The sequence below is a fragment of the Dryas octopetala genome, chromosome 6 (genome assembly GCF_963921425.1).
Source record: "Dryas octopetala chromosome 6, drDryOcto1.1, whole genome shotgun sequence".
NCBI lineage: Eukaryota > Viridiplantae > Streptophyta > Magnoliopsida > Rosales > Rosaceae > Dryas > Dryas octopetala.
In genome coordinates this window covers 11952884-11971033 of record NC_141371.1, presented here as the reverse complement: position 1 = coordinate 11971033, position 18150 = coordinate 11952884, and the positions used below count along the sequence as shown (strand labels likewise).

At 34.4% G+C, this 18150-nt stretch overlaps 2 protein-coding genes across 3 annotated transcripts; both read left to right on the top strand.

Annotated features, from left to right (window-relative positions):
- The first annotated feature begins 60 nt into the window (after positions 1–60).
- LOC147282419 (uncharacterized) lies at positions 61–1167 on the top strand. Its single transcript, XM_086248212.1, has 3 exons — positions 61–225; positions 675–824; positions 901–1167. Exons 1-3 carry the CDS (start codon positions 187–189, stop codon positions 1165–1167), a joined length of 456 nt encoding a protein of 151 aa, XP_086104338.1. The 5' UTR covers positions 61–186.
- A 2582-nt stretch (positions 1168–3749) lies between these two features.
- On the top strand, positions 3750–17787 carry LOC147282418 (putative helicase MAGATAMA 3). Of its 2 annotated transcripts, none has more exons than XM_086248428.1 (20): positions 3750–4069; positions 4190–4340; positions 4444–4586; positions 5038–5244; positions 7525–7716; positions 8035–8070; positions 8248–8333; positions 8418–8468; positions 9338–9449; positions 9524–9629; positions 10535–10632; positions 11690–11782; positions 11860–11952; positions 13827–13880; positions 14028–14086; positions 14235–14319; positions 15440–15808; positions 16106–16228; positions 16310–16399; positions 17281–17787. In XM_086248428.1, exons 1-20 carry the CDS (start codon positions 3968–3970, stop codon positions 17491–17493), a joined length of 2463 nt encoding a protein of 820 aa, XP_086104554.1. In that variant the 5' UTR covers positions 3750–3967; the 3' UTR covers positions 17494–17787. The 2 variants fall into 2 exon arrangements, with proteins under 2 accessions (XP_086104554.1, XP_086104553.1); XM_086248427.1 differs by having other exon boundaries at positions 4187–4340.
- Positions 17788–18150: the final 363 nt, after the last annotated feature.

Sequence of the window (18150 nt, the reverse complement as noted above, 5' to 3'; positions counted from 1 at the left end):
CACACCCATCCCAACACTCTTACACACCACACCCAAACTCTTAAACCTCAGCCAAAATACTCTCATTGCACACCCCCTCCTCTCATAACCTCTTCTCTTCATTTTTCCTCCATTAAACCCTAAGTTTTCATTTTTCCTCATTGAAAGTGTTTACCCATTTTGCCAAATAAGTCTTCATTTTCATGAATGGAGCCTTCACTCGTCCCGTATTCGCCTTCCGACGAGGTATGATCGTGATTTTTTGAGTTTTTTTTCGTCTTTTTCATTTCCTGTTCGCGGTTCATTCGGCGAACCAGTACCGAACGTTTCTGCATTGTTCGACAGATGACTACCGAACATAACTAATATATTCGGTGGTTAGCTGCCGAATGAAAATTACAAAAAAATTTTAAAAAATCCATTCGGTGACTGTTTGCCGAATGAACTTATAAATTTCGACAGACACATGCCGAACATTGTACATATATTCGGAAGAAATCTGTCGAATGAAGTATTTTGTTTACAAAAATCGATATTGTTCGGTAGTCAACTGTCGAACTAAGGTTATTGGTTCGGTAGATTACTACCGAACAATATGATTTCGTTCGGTAAGCTTCTACCGAACAGATTCATTAAGTTCGGTAACCTTCTACCGAACGTACTGTTTTGACATTATTTTCATGTTTTATGTGTAGGATGATGAACCGACTGAGCAATATGGTGGTGCTTCTACTCGGAACAGCAAGGTTGAGGACTACATTGGGGCCGAGGTCGAGGTCGAGGTCGAGGCCAAGGTTTTGACCGAATACTCACGTGACTATAGTAATGAATTCACAACAAACGAGGTATGAATTTGTTATTTGGGAAATATATGTTGCAAATGTAGTTGAAATGTGAATAATGTAAATTTCATATGTGTAGATATTTCATTCGAGGGATGCATTGGTTAGCTGGGCACGTGCACAAGGAAGGACGAACAACATAGTCATTGTCATAATGAGGTCTAATACAGCAGGGGTGGGGAAGAAGAAAGCTAGAGTGTTCCTTGGTTGCGAACGAAGTGGTCACCATAGGCCATCCAAGTATGATGCTGATAGTTGTATAGTAAAACGTCCTAAGGATGGTAGGGACTCTACTACAAAAAGATGTGGATGCCCCTTCTCATTAAAAGGGTGTGCAAACTGGTAATGAGGATGAATGGATGCTAAGTGTGGTATGTGGAGTGCATAACCATAGAGTTTTAGTTACTGGTGAAGGACACTTATTTGTGGGGAGATTATCTGAAACAGAGAGTTCTTTATTGGTGGATATGTCTAAGAGTTTAGTGAAACCGAAGCAGATTCTGACCATCTTGAAGGAAAGGGATTATTCGAATACAACAACAATCAAAACAATATACAATGTCAGACACCGCAATAGGGTGAAAGAGAAGGCTGGAAAAACTGAAATGCAGTGTTTGCTAAGTAAGTTATCTGAACACAAATACTTTGAGTGGCATAGATGTTCTGGTGGTGATGATATTGTGACTGATTTGTTTTGGAGCCACCCTGGTTGTGTTGATCTCTTACGTGCATTTCCACATGTATTGATCATGGATTGCACGTATAAGACTAATAGGTACCGTCTGCCACTATTTGAGATTGTTGGGGTCACATCCACAGACATGACTTTCTCAGTTGCATTTGCTTACATTAGTTATGAGAAGGAAGACAATTACATTTGGGCTTTGACTAGATTGAGGTCGTTACTCAGCGATGATTGTCTTCCTGGTGTGATTGTCACAGACCGAGATCTAGCACTCATGAATGCAATCTCTGCAGTTTTTCCTACTGCTAGACATTTATTGTGTAGGTGGCACATTAGCAAAAATGTGATGGCAAATTGCAAGAAAAAGTTTGGAATCAAGGATGATTGGGATAAGTTTTATAGTTCATGGTATTCCTTGGTAAATTCAACGTCAGAAGATGTATATTTAAGTTTTATTAAATTCCTCACTTAAAAAATTTCTTTAAAAATTCTTTAGTTTACAATATTAAAATTAAAAATAAATAAATAAAGAAGCTTCCATTGTCTTCTCACAGGCATGACCTACGTCATTTTGCAAAAACAGTTTTTGCGAAATGAGAATATAAAAGAAGGTTATAAAAGTCTCAAATTTGAATATCTCCTCTTGTTAGTAAAAAAGAGTGCTCTATTGGATCCCAACTTTTTTATTAATATTTCCAACCATTTAATATAAAAATATAATTTCATATTCTATCGCAATGCAAATTGACTAACAACCTAATTAACTAAAAAAGACTCACATAAACTTATACCCAACACAACACTAACATTTATTTCCAAATTAAATAAATTGAGCTATTTTCATTAAAATAAAACATTTGTTTCCCAACTAAAATTAGATTTTTTTATTTTAAATTTATTTTTATTTAAATTTAAAATTTAAAATTTTAAAAAATAATAAAAATAAAAGATAGCAGCCACACATTGTCTCATCCTCACCACCAACCCATACCACCCCTTCTCCTTCCCTAGCCAGCCGACAGCCCTTCTATTTCATCACATCACCATCTGTGGATTTAGGTGTGCACAAGTAAAGTAATTTAAATTATGTTTTTATTATATTCTCACTAAAAAAACATAGATAAATTATAAGAAAAATATCCATATCTTCATATTTTATTAAGCGCATGCTCAATTCATTCTAATATTTGTTTCTCAATTAATTGCTCACAATATAATTTAAGGTCTGTGATATTTTTTGTTACGTAAGTTTTAGTATTCTATTGTGATTTTGATGTTCCAGTTTTATATTTTATTTTGTCTTCCCACATATAGAGAAGTGAGATTAATTTTGAATTTTGTAATTTTACCAGGTTCTTTATTAAGTCTGCAAAAATACCGAAAATTTGAGTTTTGAATTGAACCAGACCAACCGGATCAGTTTGGTCTAGTTTTTTTTTTTTTTTTGTTAACAAGTAGTGAGAAAGAAGTTTCAAGTAGAAATTCACAAATCCTAATTAAGTACATTCCCTTATTTTTGTTTTGTGAAGGTTCAATCTACGCCAAGCCCCTTCTCTCAGTGAAAAATTGAAACTTGCGTCTCATACTCTCTATCTCCTTCTCAATGGTTGTGGACAAAGACAAAGGTTCAAGGGACGCTTTCATTGCTCGTTTCTTCAAGATTGTTCTCAATTGGGAATATTTTCACTTTCTTAAAGAATCGAACGTAATATATCATTTATTTTGCATGATATATTTTATTTATGTGTATAATTGACAGAGAAAGGGTTAATTAAGGGAGAAACTAATTTTTAACAATTTTGGGTATATTGTTTGAAGGAATTGAGTTTAGGGTAAGTGTCAAAAATTTTAATTTATGAGGTAAAATATGAGATCCACAATTGCCACTTTATTTGTTTAAGTCTAATAAATGAGAGGGATCAAGTGATGTGTCATTTAGAGAGATAGTCCTTATCTCCATGTGGTCTCTCATTTTCACATCTTAATACCTTACTTGATTCCTCTTATTTAGTCATTTAATTTGATCCAAATAACATTTATTTTATAAGTAAATTGAAAAAACTTGGGGAGAATATGGTGCTTGTGTAACACGGAAGTTGTAATTTGTTAAAAAAATTGTGAGGAAAGGGCCCAGAGCCACTTGGATCACATACGGAGCTTCGAATGGCGACCCACGCCACCCAAAACCCAAAACAAATATCACAAGTTAACAGTCAAGCCGAAAGCCCATCCTAATTGGCGGGCACGGGCGTACAAAATCAAAGACACCACCTTCTCTCTCTCTCTCTCTCACTCTCACAGCCTCTCGCTCAGCCTCCTCCCTTCTCCCCCTCTCTCTCTCAGTCGATCTCGAACTCACCCTTCTCAGCCCTCCCAAACCCAAAACCCTAAACCCAGACCCAAAAACCCACTCCCAAAAAACTCTTCCTACTGCCTTACCGCTCTCTCTTTCTCTCTCTCAATGGCTGTGGACAAAGGCAAGCTTCAAGAAGACGCTTCCATTGCCCGTTTCTACAAGATTGTTCTCAGTTGGAACTACTTTCGCCTCCTCAAAGATTCCAACGTAATTTCTAGCTATTTCTCTATCATATATTTGTCTATATCCATATATATGTATGCATTTATTTATTTGTTACATTAGAATTGATGCATTTGAGTTGGTTTGGGAAATGGGAATCAGAAGAATAATAATAAGGGAGACCCAGATGATGGTTTGGGAATTGGGAAAGTGAAGGACACCTACAAAGATGTTGATGACTATATCTCTACTTATGAACCCCTTCTTTTCGAAGAAGTCAAAGCCCAGATTACTCAGAACAAAGACGAAGATGAATGTATTCTTTTTTCTTCTTTCCTTCTTTTTTTGTTTGTTTTTCGAGAAAATTTGTTTATCAATCAATTTCATGCTGGGTTTGTTTGTTGTATGGAACATTGCAGTAGAAGACACCAAGAGAAAGCTGATCGTGGAGTGCACTGAAATTGATGGGTTTCACTTTGCAACTGTTACTTGTGAGAAGACTGACCTGGATGACAGGGAATCAATATCACAGAATGATCTTCTTCTTCTTTCAAAACAAAATGTAATCAAATTTGACTGACTGTGTTTAATTCTTTGTTGTCTCTCTTGCATTTATCACATAGTGCTCTCTAATTTACTAAACTCTTATATTCCATGATTATAAAAGTAGTTTTCAAGTTACTGCTCTATTAGTATAACAAGTTTGGAAACATTTGATTCTGTACAGTGTGTTGTCTTTGGTTTCTAGGAAAAAGAAAGGGACAATCAATCTTGGGATAATGCCTTTCTTTGTTTTTGTTTTTTTGAAAAATTGAAGTGGTTGGGCCTAGTTATATTATAACAAGTCATGATTTAAGGTATATATATAGTTTGGGGAACCAGGTGAATGGGAATGATGGTTTTGGTTTTGCACCTTAGGTTTCATCAACCAAAAAAAGACTCTTTATGTAAGAAATGAATTTATATTATGTTTCTTGGGTCACTTAATCATTTGAAGGAATTGCTTATTGCAGCTTCAAGGGAATACAATACTCCCAACAATCTATGCATTTGCGTTGGTTGAAAGTCGCCAGGAAAGTTCTTTTAGGATTAGAATGTATTTGGCCGGAGAAGTCACAAATTTGAATACAGATGCAGTTGAATCTTGTCCAAGGCTGTTAAATGTACAGTCTTTGGTTACTTCGATTAGTGATGGAGACAGGTTTTTTTACACTCTAAAGGTAATGGTTTTCTTACCAATTTACATATCTATTGGTGCTTGCTATTTTTCCTTTTGTAACTATTTCTTTTTGTTGTGTACAATTTTAGAAAATTCATGCCTTTTATTTTTCCTCCATTCACATTTGTCTTAGAGAAAATAAATACATATGATAAAAGATGTTTTTTTTTTTGGCTTAATTATCGATTTACCACCTAAAATTGTAACTCATTCCCACTTTACCACCTGAAAGTTTTTTTGTCCCAGATTACCACCTGTAACTTACATCCGTGTCCCATTTTACCTTGTTCCGTCAACAATTCCGTTAATGCTGACGATCTGGCCGTTAATGCTGACGTGGCGCGCTAGATGTGCGCCACGTGTCACATCTTTTTTTTTTTTTCGCATTTTTTTATTTTTTTATTTTTATAAACTTTGAAAATTAATTAAAAATAGCTCCGAACTCAGAAAAATACACGAAAAATTCCTACGGACTCGTCTTGACTAGAACTAATTTACTATAAGGTTAAATTACCAATTTAAATTTATTTCTAAAAAATTAAAATAAATTTTCCTCTATTAAATAAATTCTAGAAAAAATTCTAGAATTTTCGTACACTCTTGGACAAATTCTCAAAAATATTTTGAAAAATTACGAAAAGCTTGTTTTAGAGAATTATTTCGAGACTTTACAGAAATTTTAGAATTTTTCTAGAATTTATTTTATAGGGAATTTTATTTTTCTCTAAGACCGAGAGGTCTTTTGGGTAGCAAGTGTTCACGAGAAAGGTATTGTTAGTTTTTAGAAGACTAACGGTGCAGACCTCATATTTTTTGGAGTTCGGGAGATTATTCTATGAATTTTCAAAGAGTCTAGAGTATTTTAATTTTCTAGAAATAAATTTGGACTTTCCAAATTTTTTGGAAATTTTTAGATGGAAAATTGGCATTTTAACCCCATAGTAAATTAGTACTAGTTAAGACAAGTAGGTAGGAATTTTCCGTGTATTTTTCTAAGTTCGGAGCTATTTTTAATTAATTTTCAAAGTTTATAAAAATAGAAAAATAAAAAAAATCAAAAAATACAAAAAAGATGTGACACGTGGCGCACATCCAGCGCGCCACGTCAGCATTAACGGAATTGTTGACGGAACAAGGTAGAATGGGACACGGATGTAAGTTACAAGTAGTAATCTGGGACAAAAAAACTTTCAGGTGGTAAAGTGGGAATGAGTTACAATTTTGGGTGGTAAATCGATAATTAAGCCTTTTTTTTTTTACGAGTAAATATAAATTTTTGATTCTTGCACTATTTAATAACAGAAATTTTAATTTGTAATTTAAAACTGTTGATGGGAAATTTCAATTTGAAATTTTAATTGTCTATGCACAATTTTAGGTATTTTTTTTTTTTTCATGAGAAACTGACTTTCATTAAATGAAAATAAAGAGTACATAGTACAATACAGTGGACAAGATGTACACTATCCTACAAGATCCTAGGATAATACTGTGCAACGTGGGTTGTGTATTAAAAAATGTTACTGATTTTATTTTCTTAATTGTTGGTATGCAAAGATTGAAGGGAGTGAGTTTATCAGCGTGTACTACAAGTAATAATTTTGGTACAAAGGAATATCATTGATAATGATCTTTTTCTTACATAATAAGGCATTCACTTGAAGTCATATTTGAGAATATCCACGTGTTTTGCTCAATCGGTCCGCACATGAAGTCATATTTGAGAATATAAAATCCCACATTGGGTATTTTAAGCCTTGCATCTCATTATATACAATCCCGAACTTCTTTATTCATTGTCAGTTAGTTTCAGGTTGGATGCTCTAACTTTATCATAGTATTACAACATGAGATCCGGATTTGATTCCCTGAAATTGCTATCTTCCAGTATAAGTTGAATTCCACCAATCTTGGACTTGAAAAGAGACTCACATACGAGGGGGAGTGTTAGAATATTAAATACTTGTTGGTCCACATTCTAAAAACTAAGTTTGGGAATAATGGTAAGCAAACAGACTTTATCAAAACTATTGAAACTCTCTGGCTTCTTGGTATTTAATGTTTCAGGCATTGATGATCTCTTTTATTTTGGCATTTTCATGTTTCATGCAGTCCTGGTCTCATCTATCCTTGCAGTTAAGATCTTTTTTCTTTCTTAAACATTGCCAATTATAATAGTCAGTGGACTGTACTATACCAAATATAAAGACATAAATTTTTTTCTTTTAATCTTGAATTGATTTTTTTTTTTCTAAAAAAAAAAATTTGATATCTGTTTCAGATTTGCAGTTTATCAACCATTGCTCGTGAATATGTAGCTCTACGGTCAATTGTGTCTCTCCCTTTTAAGGATATAATACTAGCAGCTTCGGAAAAAAATCTTGATGTGGAAGGCCAGGCCTGGAAAGTTTCTAGACCTCTTGAGGAATTTATAAAAGAGAATCTGAATGAATCTCAACAAAAAGCCATACAGGTAAGTCACTACTAAAAGTATCCAGTTTTGCATTATGTTTTCTGTTCGATCTGTTGTTACCTTCTTATATGTGAAGCTTATATATTATGGGCATTGTATATGCAGTTGAATATTTTCTACCTTTTTATAGATGCTTCTTGTGTGTTGTGGTCTTGTAGTAATGCATCACCAAAGTTTTTCCAATTGTGTGTCTGTATAAGCCTTATCTCTGTTTTATTTGAATTTCTATATAAAGATTTTCACTTCATTAAACCATTTGTCCTGATACAGGTTTTTCTTTTGTCTTTTTGACAATTTCTATATTATTGTTTGCTGCAGGCTGGTCTATCACGTAAACCATTTGTCCTGATACAGGTTTTTCTTTTGTGTTTTTGACAATTCTTTCAGATGCTTATACAAGTTTGCTTCTTTCATCTCGTTTTCTGAAGGAGATATAATAATAATGATAGTTTTGTTCAAATTTTATGTTGATTTGAAGCGGATACTGATTTACATATGGTATGTGGATACTGAATTCAAGCTTCCATCCAGGGTCCTCCAGGAACAGGAAAGACACAGACTATCCTTGGGCTTCTTAGTGCTATTTTGCATGCTACTCCAGCAAGAGTGCAGTCCAGGTTAAAAAAATGCCTCTTTCCAACACTAACAATAATTCTTGTTTATCCCAATGTTTTTAGCTAATATGCAGTTTCCCTTTTTAGGGGTGAGTTACTAAACAAAAAGCATGAGCCAAAATTATCTGTTCAGGAGAAGTATGTGGTTACTGACTCAATTCTTCTTGTTGTTTCGGATGATATTCAGAATTGTTTATAAATAATCTTGAATGTCTAGATTTATTTATATTTTTCTTTCTGTTTAATCAAATGTTAGGAACACATCACCCACATGGATCCCTAGCTAATCAGCCACTAAGCCATTTCTATCCACTGCAAAGTTGTACAAATCTGGAAAAAGAACCATTATGCAAGTCTGAAGACACCACCTATCTTTTCAAGATCTCATTCTTCTACCATCCCCAATCTTGAAATTAATAAAATTTAAGAAGGCTTACCAGCCTTTTCTAATTCCTTTTCTCAAATTAGTGCCATGATAAACCAACACAGTTTTAGTGATAATTCTTCTCAACCACTTTGCCTACACAAACTGCCTTGTGCAACAGAAAACTGATATAGCTTTCTATGTAATAAAGCTTGATTAAAAACATCAAATCTTTTGATTCCTAATCCTCCACTATGCTTAGGATGACAAACAGTACCTCAATCCACCAACTGTTACTTAATTTTGTCAGGTATCCCTGGCCGAAGAAAATCCCTCTGAATCTCCTCAAGGCTGCCATGACACTAAATTTGAAATATGAAATAACTACAAAGTAGGTGGGATTTGGGAAGGCTAGACATTACACATTTAATGATTTCTCATTGTTTAAAAATGTAACTCTCCTATGTAATGATCACATATCCAAATCATTGGTGCTAGGCTGCTAGCTATGTTTCTGAAAAGAAATGTTGAGGAGTTTGGACTTTAACCCGAACATCATAGCAAGGCCACAGTCCTTTATGTTGATATGTAATGTTTCCATGTGGTATGCACTATATGGTAATGTTTTGTACATTTTTTTCAGATTCAATCATTGGAGACAAGCGTCCCCATGGCTTAGTGGTAGCAATCCTAGAGATGAAACAATGCCTGTTAATGGTGATGATGGTTTTTTTCCGACCACTGGAAATGAGTTAGTAAGTGCCAGTCTTTGCATTATACTATTGTGATCTGAAATGATCCTATCTGCTAACCCTAACGTAATTTTCAGAAACCAGAAGTAGTCAATTCGAGTCGTAAATATCGTGTACGTGTACTTGTGTGTGCCCCTTCAAACTCTGCACTTGATGAGATTGCATTGCGTGTTCTAAACAATGGTACAATTCTCTTCCCATCTACACTTCCCAGTAATCCACATAATTCAGTGTGCTCCTGTTCTGTGGTACACTGCTAGCTACATTTTCAGTTTCTTGGTAAACTTTTCTCTGTTGATTGAAAGTTTCTCTTGTTAGCTTGATTACTGTGTAAGAAAAAACATACAAGTGTAATTTAAAAGAATGTTAATAGAAGTTATCCTGGAGGTAGCAAATCCTATAAATATCACTAGTATAATGTTAATTTGTGTTCAAATGAAGTGTAATGCAATGGTAATAGGTATGACCATAGAAACCTAGCCAAAGTAGACCTAGAGTGACATAAGGTTTAGGGTTTAAGCTATGGGTTTTAGCTTGGGTTATTGTTCATGGGAAGGTGAATACTTATGACATGGTGCAAAGGAAGAGAGCTGATTGGTGTCTGTCTCCTCATTGGTATGTAATGGGCAAAAGTGATGCTGGCAGGGTGTTAGGGAGATGTGCTATGTTGGCAAAATTTTGGGTGGTTTGGATGGAGAGAAATAGAAGGATATTTAAAGGTGTAAGAAAAAGGGGGGGGGGGGGGGTGGATCGCTTGTGGGACAGACTTCATGCACGTCAGTTTTTTATGGGATTGGTCTTTTTGTGTTATTTACTCTGAGTGGAATGTCACAAGTAGTTTCTTTTGTTATTTTGTTTTAAATTTTATTGTTGAATTTTGTGTTTAGATGTAGATTAGACGGATGATCTTTCAAGGGACACCTTGTCACCTGTTTTGTAACTTTTATCTTTTTTTTCCCCCCTTTTAAATAGGTACTTTGTATTGTGATTCTTCTTGCAATTATAGATGGTCTTTTCATGTGAACATAATTCTGTTGATTTTCATTGAAATATAATAGTTACTCTAAATGTATTCTGATTATTCTCAGGTGTACGTGATGAAAGTGACCGTTCATATAATCCCAAAATTGTGCGGATTGGTCTGAAGGCACATCATTCTGTTCAAGCTGTCTCCATGGATGAACTGGTGTGTATCTGGCAATAAACGCTAACAACATTGAGTTTCACTTTAAAATTATTGTCACTCCTCAACTGAGAGTACTTCTAAATGTTCCAAATTTATCCTTCTAAACCCTAAATGTTCCACAGATATATCAGTCAGTTCATGTATCTTGATTAACCTTCCAATTGTTACTCCAAATTTTGTATCCTTCTGAATTCTGATAAGAAACATGGTTGTTGAGAGACAATCTCCTCTGACTATTGGGTTTGGGGACAAAATGAGCACAACACAATTGGGACCAATGACTGATCTGCAGGACCCAAGACATTGCTCTCATCGGCACTCCCCTCTTTTCCAAGATTTCATCCCCTTGTTTTTTCATTTTGTAGGTTTTAAGAGACTAATTTGGGGATTCGAAAGCAAGTTAATTTTATATAATAGCAGTAAACAAAATGAAAATTTCTAGTTCCACGAACATGCTAATTAAAAAATTATTCTCTGTATGACCTTGAAAGAATCACACTCCATAAGAAGAGATCAATTCTCATACATAGCTTCCATCAAATTCCATCTAATGTCTAGAATATCTTTTCCTATCAAAAAGAAAAGAAAATGAAGTCTAGAATCTCTTTAGGTGAGGTGCTTTCACATCCACACGAGTTGAGTAGGTAATTTCATTGATGCCCATAGAACCTGGGTTGCCAAGGAGAATTCTTTACAATGTAAAATAAAAGGTTGTGTGGGGGTTCCATCACACCAAAGATGAAGAGATGCTCTAGGTGTATATTCAGTTTTAGGAAATTTTTCAGACTGGAAGGTGTGAATAAAGCCTCTTCCACTATATTGAAAAGTCGAAGAAACGCTTTAACACAGCTTTTATCTTAATTTCTCTTCCCATGTGGAAAATCATAATGTTTAGATAACTCTTACATATCTACTATATGGATTCAAAACAGATAATAGTTGCTAATGTTCAACTTGATGCATCTTCATATCTTAACTTTTATAGATGTCAAGTTAATGAGGCACAAAGTGGTAAAATGTGTCTAACTTGAGATTTACCAGAAAGTTCTTGTTGCAGGTAGAAAGAAAGAAAGGAAGTATGGGGGGTGGTAAAGAGAGAGATGGAGGTGCAGATAGGTTTCGAGCAGCAATTTTGGAGGAGGCCGTAATTGTATGTTACTTTTACCTTTTGTTATAACCAGAAACGTAGACATTAAGTTTTGTTTTTAACCTATGCATGAATGGCAGGTCTTCTCTACCCTTAGCTTTAGTGGTTCAACTCTTTTCAGTAAATGGAATAGTGGTTTTGATGTTGTCATAATAGATGAAGCTGCACAAGCTGTAAGTTCCTGTAATCCTTTATATTTCTATTTCAACACTTTCAATCCCTACTTCTTACCCTTTTCCTGACCTCTCTCTCTCTTTCTTGACATTCGAAATGAGGATGTATATATTAATTGATAATTTCATTCTATTTATTTCTTGAATTTCAATTGTATTTAAGTACCTATATTTTAGATACTTTATGTTCATGACCAATGTAGAGTATTTAACAATTAAAGAGAGATTGGGGCTTGTTCAGGATTTGATTTCCTATTAGACTTGTTACAACCAATCTGGCTTTTTATACTCCAATACTGTTAATTATTTTGGTGTCTAGATCAGGATTTGTTTTTTTTTGTTTGTTTGTTTTCTTAAAGGAATTTTTTATTCCTAACCTGGTATATATTGGTGAGTTGTACCTATGAATTTGGAAGTATTCTTTAACATTTCTTATTCTGAAACGTGTCTGTAAACTGTTGATTGTCTATGAATTTATATTTTAACATCTACAGAAGATTTCAATTTTTGCCCACCTTCTACTTTGAGTTAAAACTGCAATTTTTCTTGCTGGACGATTATAATTGGCCTAAAAAAGTTTGTCAAATTTACAAACATGGTCCATTTACCAAAACGGTATCAAATTTTTGACTAGTGGAAATTTGAATTTGTTTTAACTTTTACACCAAATATCTTGGAATCCCTGTTATGTTTATTTCATTAGTATCAAGAAATCGATGATTTGAGAGTTTGTTTTAACTTTACACTGAAGATCTTGAAAATCTCAGTTATGTTCATTCCATTACAAGTTTCTCATTTCTTATAAAAGAAAAAAAAAAAAAATCCTGTCTTTTCTAGATGGAATGTTAAATTGTAATCTCGCTGCTTTAATATAATACTTAATTAGGCTTAGGTCTCTGATTAGACTTATTTTTGGTTAAAATTACAATATAAGATTTTTTTATCTGAATTAAATCCTTTGGCTAATTGATTTTATTAAATTTAAGCTCTTAATTAATGATTTTTGTTCCACTTTTTATGGGTTAACAATATAAATTTATAAAATCTCAAAACTGCTCTTGTAACCGATGAATGTGCATGTCTGATCATTATTTTATAAAATTTGTTTCGATTTTTAAACTATCATAGATTCTGTTATTTATCTGTTTCTTTTCAAATTTGTGTTTTTAGAAAGAACAAAATGTATTATGCATGACTCATGATGGATATAGAATTACTATAAGAACTCTTGCTTGTGTATGGTATCACCACATTGATGTGTTTTGGGCGAAAGTGTGGATCACCTCTTCTTACATCGTTTGTTCAGCACAAGACAACTTTAGACGACTGTTGTGGGGTATTTGGAGTGGGTTTGTCCATAGAATTGCTATAATTATATGGACATTGGCTTTAGTAGAATACTCACATTTTTTTTGGTTAGCGTTGGCTTCAGGCTTGCTATAGTGTTTGTTTGTTTGTTTGTTTTTTTTTTTTTTTTTTTTTTTTTTTTCTGTATTTAGGTAAGGGTCTAATTCCTTCTTAAATAAAGAGGTCTTTCGTAGTTGAAAGTTTGGTTACTTGTGCTTGATGGCATTGTAGTTTGAAATCAGGTTATCTGCACTTGATGGCATTATAGATCAAAATTAGGTTATCTGTGCTTGATGGCATCATCTGTAAGGAGATGAACAATATTTTGACCATCTAGAGTCTAATTAGTATTCAAGATCAACCATTAGAATGATGAATGAAAAATGTTTGTGTGCAACCTTGATGTATATTGTTCAAATTTAACCATCCTGGTTGAGTGGCTGGTCAGATTAAGCTTAGAATTATATGTATATTATCTTTTTATTATTATTATTATTATTATTATTTTTATTGGATGCTTTATATAGGTGGAACCAGCGACTCTTGTTCCATTGGCGAATGGATGCAAACAAGTATTTCTGGTAAATTTCTAATGCTATTCATTATAGTACTTTCCCAATATTTATTTTACTTTGTGTTATTGGTTACTTTCAACTGTGCACCAGAGCTTGCACTTAACAAATGTTTGTGCTTCAAGTCATGACTAATTTTGCATCTTTTACATTTAGATTGGTGACCCGGTTCAACTGCCAGCTACTGTAATTTCTCCAATTGCTGAGAAATTCGGGTAAATCACAAATTATGTCCTGTTATTTCTTTTTGTCATCTGATTAATTTATAGATATAAACATCTGGCTCTCTCTCTCTCTCTCTCTCTCTCTCTCTCTCTCTCTCTCTCTCTCTGTTCTCATGCTCTCTCTTGTTTTCTGATTAAGGTATGGAAGGAGTTTGTTCGAAAGATTTCAGAGGGCTGGATATCCAGTGACCATGCTGAAGATGCAGTACCGAATGCATCCAGAGGTTAGATCAGAAACATCCATCAAGTATATTGAAGATTGTTAGAGTATAAAATAATGGTTGGCCCGTATTCTAATAACTTAAGCTTTTGGGGACTGTGGTACACCGTACACAAAAAACATGTATCATGGTACAAGAACAAATGATCTTAAGTTCATATCCCTGCAACTACAACGTCCCAATTTACTTTGAATTCCGTGTGTTGGGCTCTCTTATGGCAGGGAGAGGCCTGCATGTGAAGGGGTTGCAATACAAAGTAATTGTTGGCCCTATATCTCAATTTCTTAAGTTTTTGGACAGTTTTAAACCAATTAAATCTATCAAAGATAAATCAAGGAGTAAATTACAAACAGCCCTCCTCAACTTTAACCAATGTATCAATTTAGTCCTTCAACTTTTAATTTGAGCAATTTAAACCTTAAACTATAAAGTAGTGTCAAACAGAACCTTCTGTTACTAACCTCCTCTAAGTTCCCTTCCGGGTGAAACACACACTTAAGAAGTTTTAAAAACCACTGTTTGGAGCTTGGATAACCCACTCCATGGAGCTGTAAATGTCATGGTCCCCTACAACACATGGAATTGTAATCAAAGCCTCACTCCTTTGCCATAACTACACATGGAATTGGTCTTCATTTCTATCCAACAATAGGCAAAGTTATGTTTCCACCACTCCAAATTTCAGATACAAACTCCTCCAAACATCAATTTTCATGTGCGGAAATATCCTCTCATCCTCTCTTCACCTTCACTTGCAACAATATTTTTAATCTATACATGAATATGTTTTTTCCAATTTCATCCCATGTGGACTACCCCTATTCATACAGACATCAAAGGAAATAAAAAACAAAAGCACTGCAGTATAAGAGTGCTTCACTGAAAGTCTTTGAAAAGTGAACTGCGATTTGCTAGACTGCAATTTTCTAGTGATCACCATCAAACATGACTTGAGGTTTCTGAGTAATGTTATTAGAGATCCTAAACAATTGGGTTGTGTCATGGTCGCTCTTTCTTTTTTATAATATGGCTTTTCCCTAAATTCATATTTTTTAAAGTAGATTATACGCTTCTTCTGCTGAGATTTCAAAACCTAACATGTTAACATGAAATTCCAATGCAGATTAGGAGCTTTCCTTCTGGAGAGTTTTATGCAGGGTCATTGGAGGATGGTCCTAATATTAAAGAGCAGACAAATCGTTCCTGGCATGAGTATCGCTGCTTTGGACCCTTTTGCTTTTTTGACTTACATGAAATGAAAGAATCCAAGCCCTCGGGAGGTGGATCTTGGGTAAATGTTGATGAGGTTGATTTTGTCTTCCTCTTGTATCATAAATTGGTGAGTACATATCCAGAGCTGAAATCAAGTCAACAGTGTGCGATTATATCCCCGTATCGTGCACAAGTAAACCTCTTGAAAGAACGTTTCAAAAGTACCTTTGGAGTGGAGTCTGAGAAAGTAGTGGATATTACTACTGTTGATGGTTGCCAGGTAAGGTGGCTCATTCTTCCCATGGTTAAAGTGCTATACATTTGATATTTCTATTTATAAGGGGATCAACCTTTACTTTTTCGATGTTTTGGGAGTGTTCAAGATCAATTTGTTTGGTGGAGTTACATGATTAAACTTAACAACTGCCATTCACCCATCTTGAAGGCCTTGGTCACAGCCTCACTGGTGGTGTTACTGGATGTTGGTTTGTTAACCCAGTCCCATGGAAACATTAAATCTTCTAACATTTACAGACAATTTTTTCCCATTAATGAAGATCTTTACTGTTTCTTTCAGGGACGTGAAAAGGATGTTGCAATATTTTCTTGTGTTAGGGCAAGCCAGAATGGAAGCATAGGGTTTGTTGCTGATTTTCGGCGAATGAACGTTGGGATAACTAGAGCAAAATCTTCTATCTTGGTATGCTATAGTTTTAAGTTAAAGAATGAAGTTTTAAATACTTCATCTAATATGCATTTTACACATTGCCTATTTCTTTAGGTAGTGGGATCGGCATCAACATTAAGGAGGGGTGATGATCATTGGAATAACCTAGTGGAAAGTGCTGAAAAGAGAGACTGTTTACTCAAGGTGAATGTTTCTCTTGAGAATATAAAATACAACATCACACATTCTAAATCTTGGATCTCAATATATAAAATTTTGGGTCTTTTCGTCTAGTTAATTGATGTTGGCTTAGATGCTCTAACTTTAACATGACGTTGTAGCAAACTCAAGTACAATTTGACCACACATACTTCATGATTGATCCACATGTTTGATTCTTTCCTACCAAACATGAGGGGTCTTTGTTGAAAGGTTGAAAGTATAAAACCCCACGCCAAGAATTCTAAACCTTGCATCTTTATATATAAACTCTTGGGTCTCTTCCTCTTTTGCCAATTTGTTTTGAGTTGAATGCAATGACTTTTAACAATTTTTATTAAGCTTGAGTTGTCATAATTAAACGATATAATGCAATATTCAAATTTCTTCTATACTATCTTAACAAGAGTCATTTGTTGTAAGAACCTTTTAAGTTGAATCATGTCAAATTTGTATTCTCCCAGGAAAAAAAAAAACTCAATTTCATAATTTTTATCCCTTTCATGATCAAGTATGGAGAATTAATTGATCCAGACATCATCTAATATTAACTGAAAAATGGCCTCTTGTTAAGAACTTGTTTACAGTCTCACTTCTATAATCTCTCTCTCTCTCTCTCTCTCTCTCTCTCTCTCTCTCTAATGTCCTAATTTGTCCCAACCACACCCTTATTCCAAATTTATTTTCTATTTTGATATGTTTCATAATATTCTTCACTTCACTCAGACATCCGTTGTGTATGCTGTCTACATATTCTTTGTGAAACAAACTAAAAACATGTCCCCATGTCCCTTTTCGTTTTAAGTTCTTATATGTGCATGTGGTTTAATCATGACATTCTAGTGATTTCTATATTTTGGATGTAGGTTTCGAAGCCCTATGCTTCATTTTTCAGTGATGAGAATCTGAAATCCATGACAAGTAAGGAAGAATCAACAGAGGCAGTTGAGAATGATGAGGTGGATTACAATGCACCTTCCTACTGTCTTGGGGATGCAGACCAAGCACAGGGAGATGACAATGGCTATGGAGATGGGGACACAATGGACATGGATGATGGAGGCTTCGGTGATGACTGAGCCATACAATCGTTAGGTTAGTGATTTGTTGGGAAATTTGTTTTGTAGGTTGCACAACTGTCTGCTGCAAAGATGTATCAACCCCCCACAATTTTGTATATCAATTGAAATGGGCAACACCTCTATTTTCCAAAACCAATAGGAGAAGACTTCATTAGAAGCTGAGTTATAATCGCAGCAAAATCAATTGTAAATTTCTTTTTTGATTACTTATGGGTAAAGAGTAATTATACAGATTTTGAAAATTTGGCATAACAGTTATTTTTGGTAAATAAATTTTCCATAACAGTTTGGTAAGAGGGTTTCCCAACCGTGTCTGGGTTATGCTCATGATAATTGTAGTCTTCAACATTATTGGTAAGTGTAATTGTCATCTAATTGAAGTCATAAATCTCAGAGATTTTTCATTAAATATATATATAATGAAGAGTGGATCCAAAAAGTCATACCTCTCGTCATGTTTAAGATGAGATATACTTGATCAGAAAAAGCCTAGACTTTTTTTTTGTTGGCCGGATAAAAATCAATTGCATTAATCAAAAGCCACAAAGGCAAGGGAACAAACAAAAAGATAAAACTACAGCCTGCAAACAGAGAAACAAAAGAAGGCTGCAAACAGAGAAAACAAAAGCAGTACTGAAGTAACAAAACAACAAA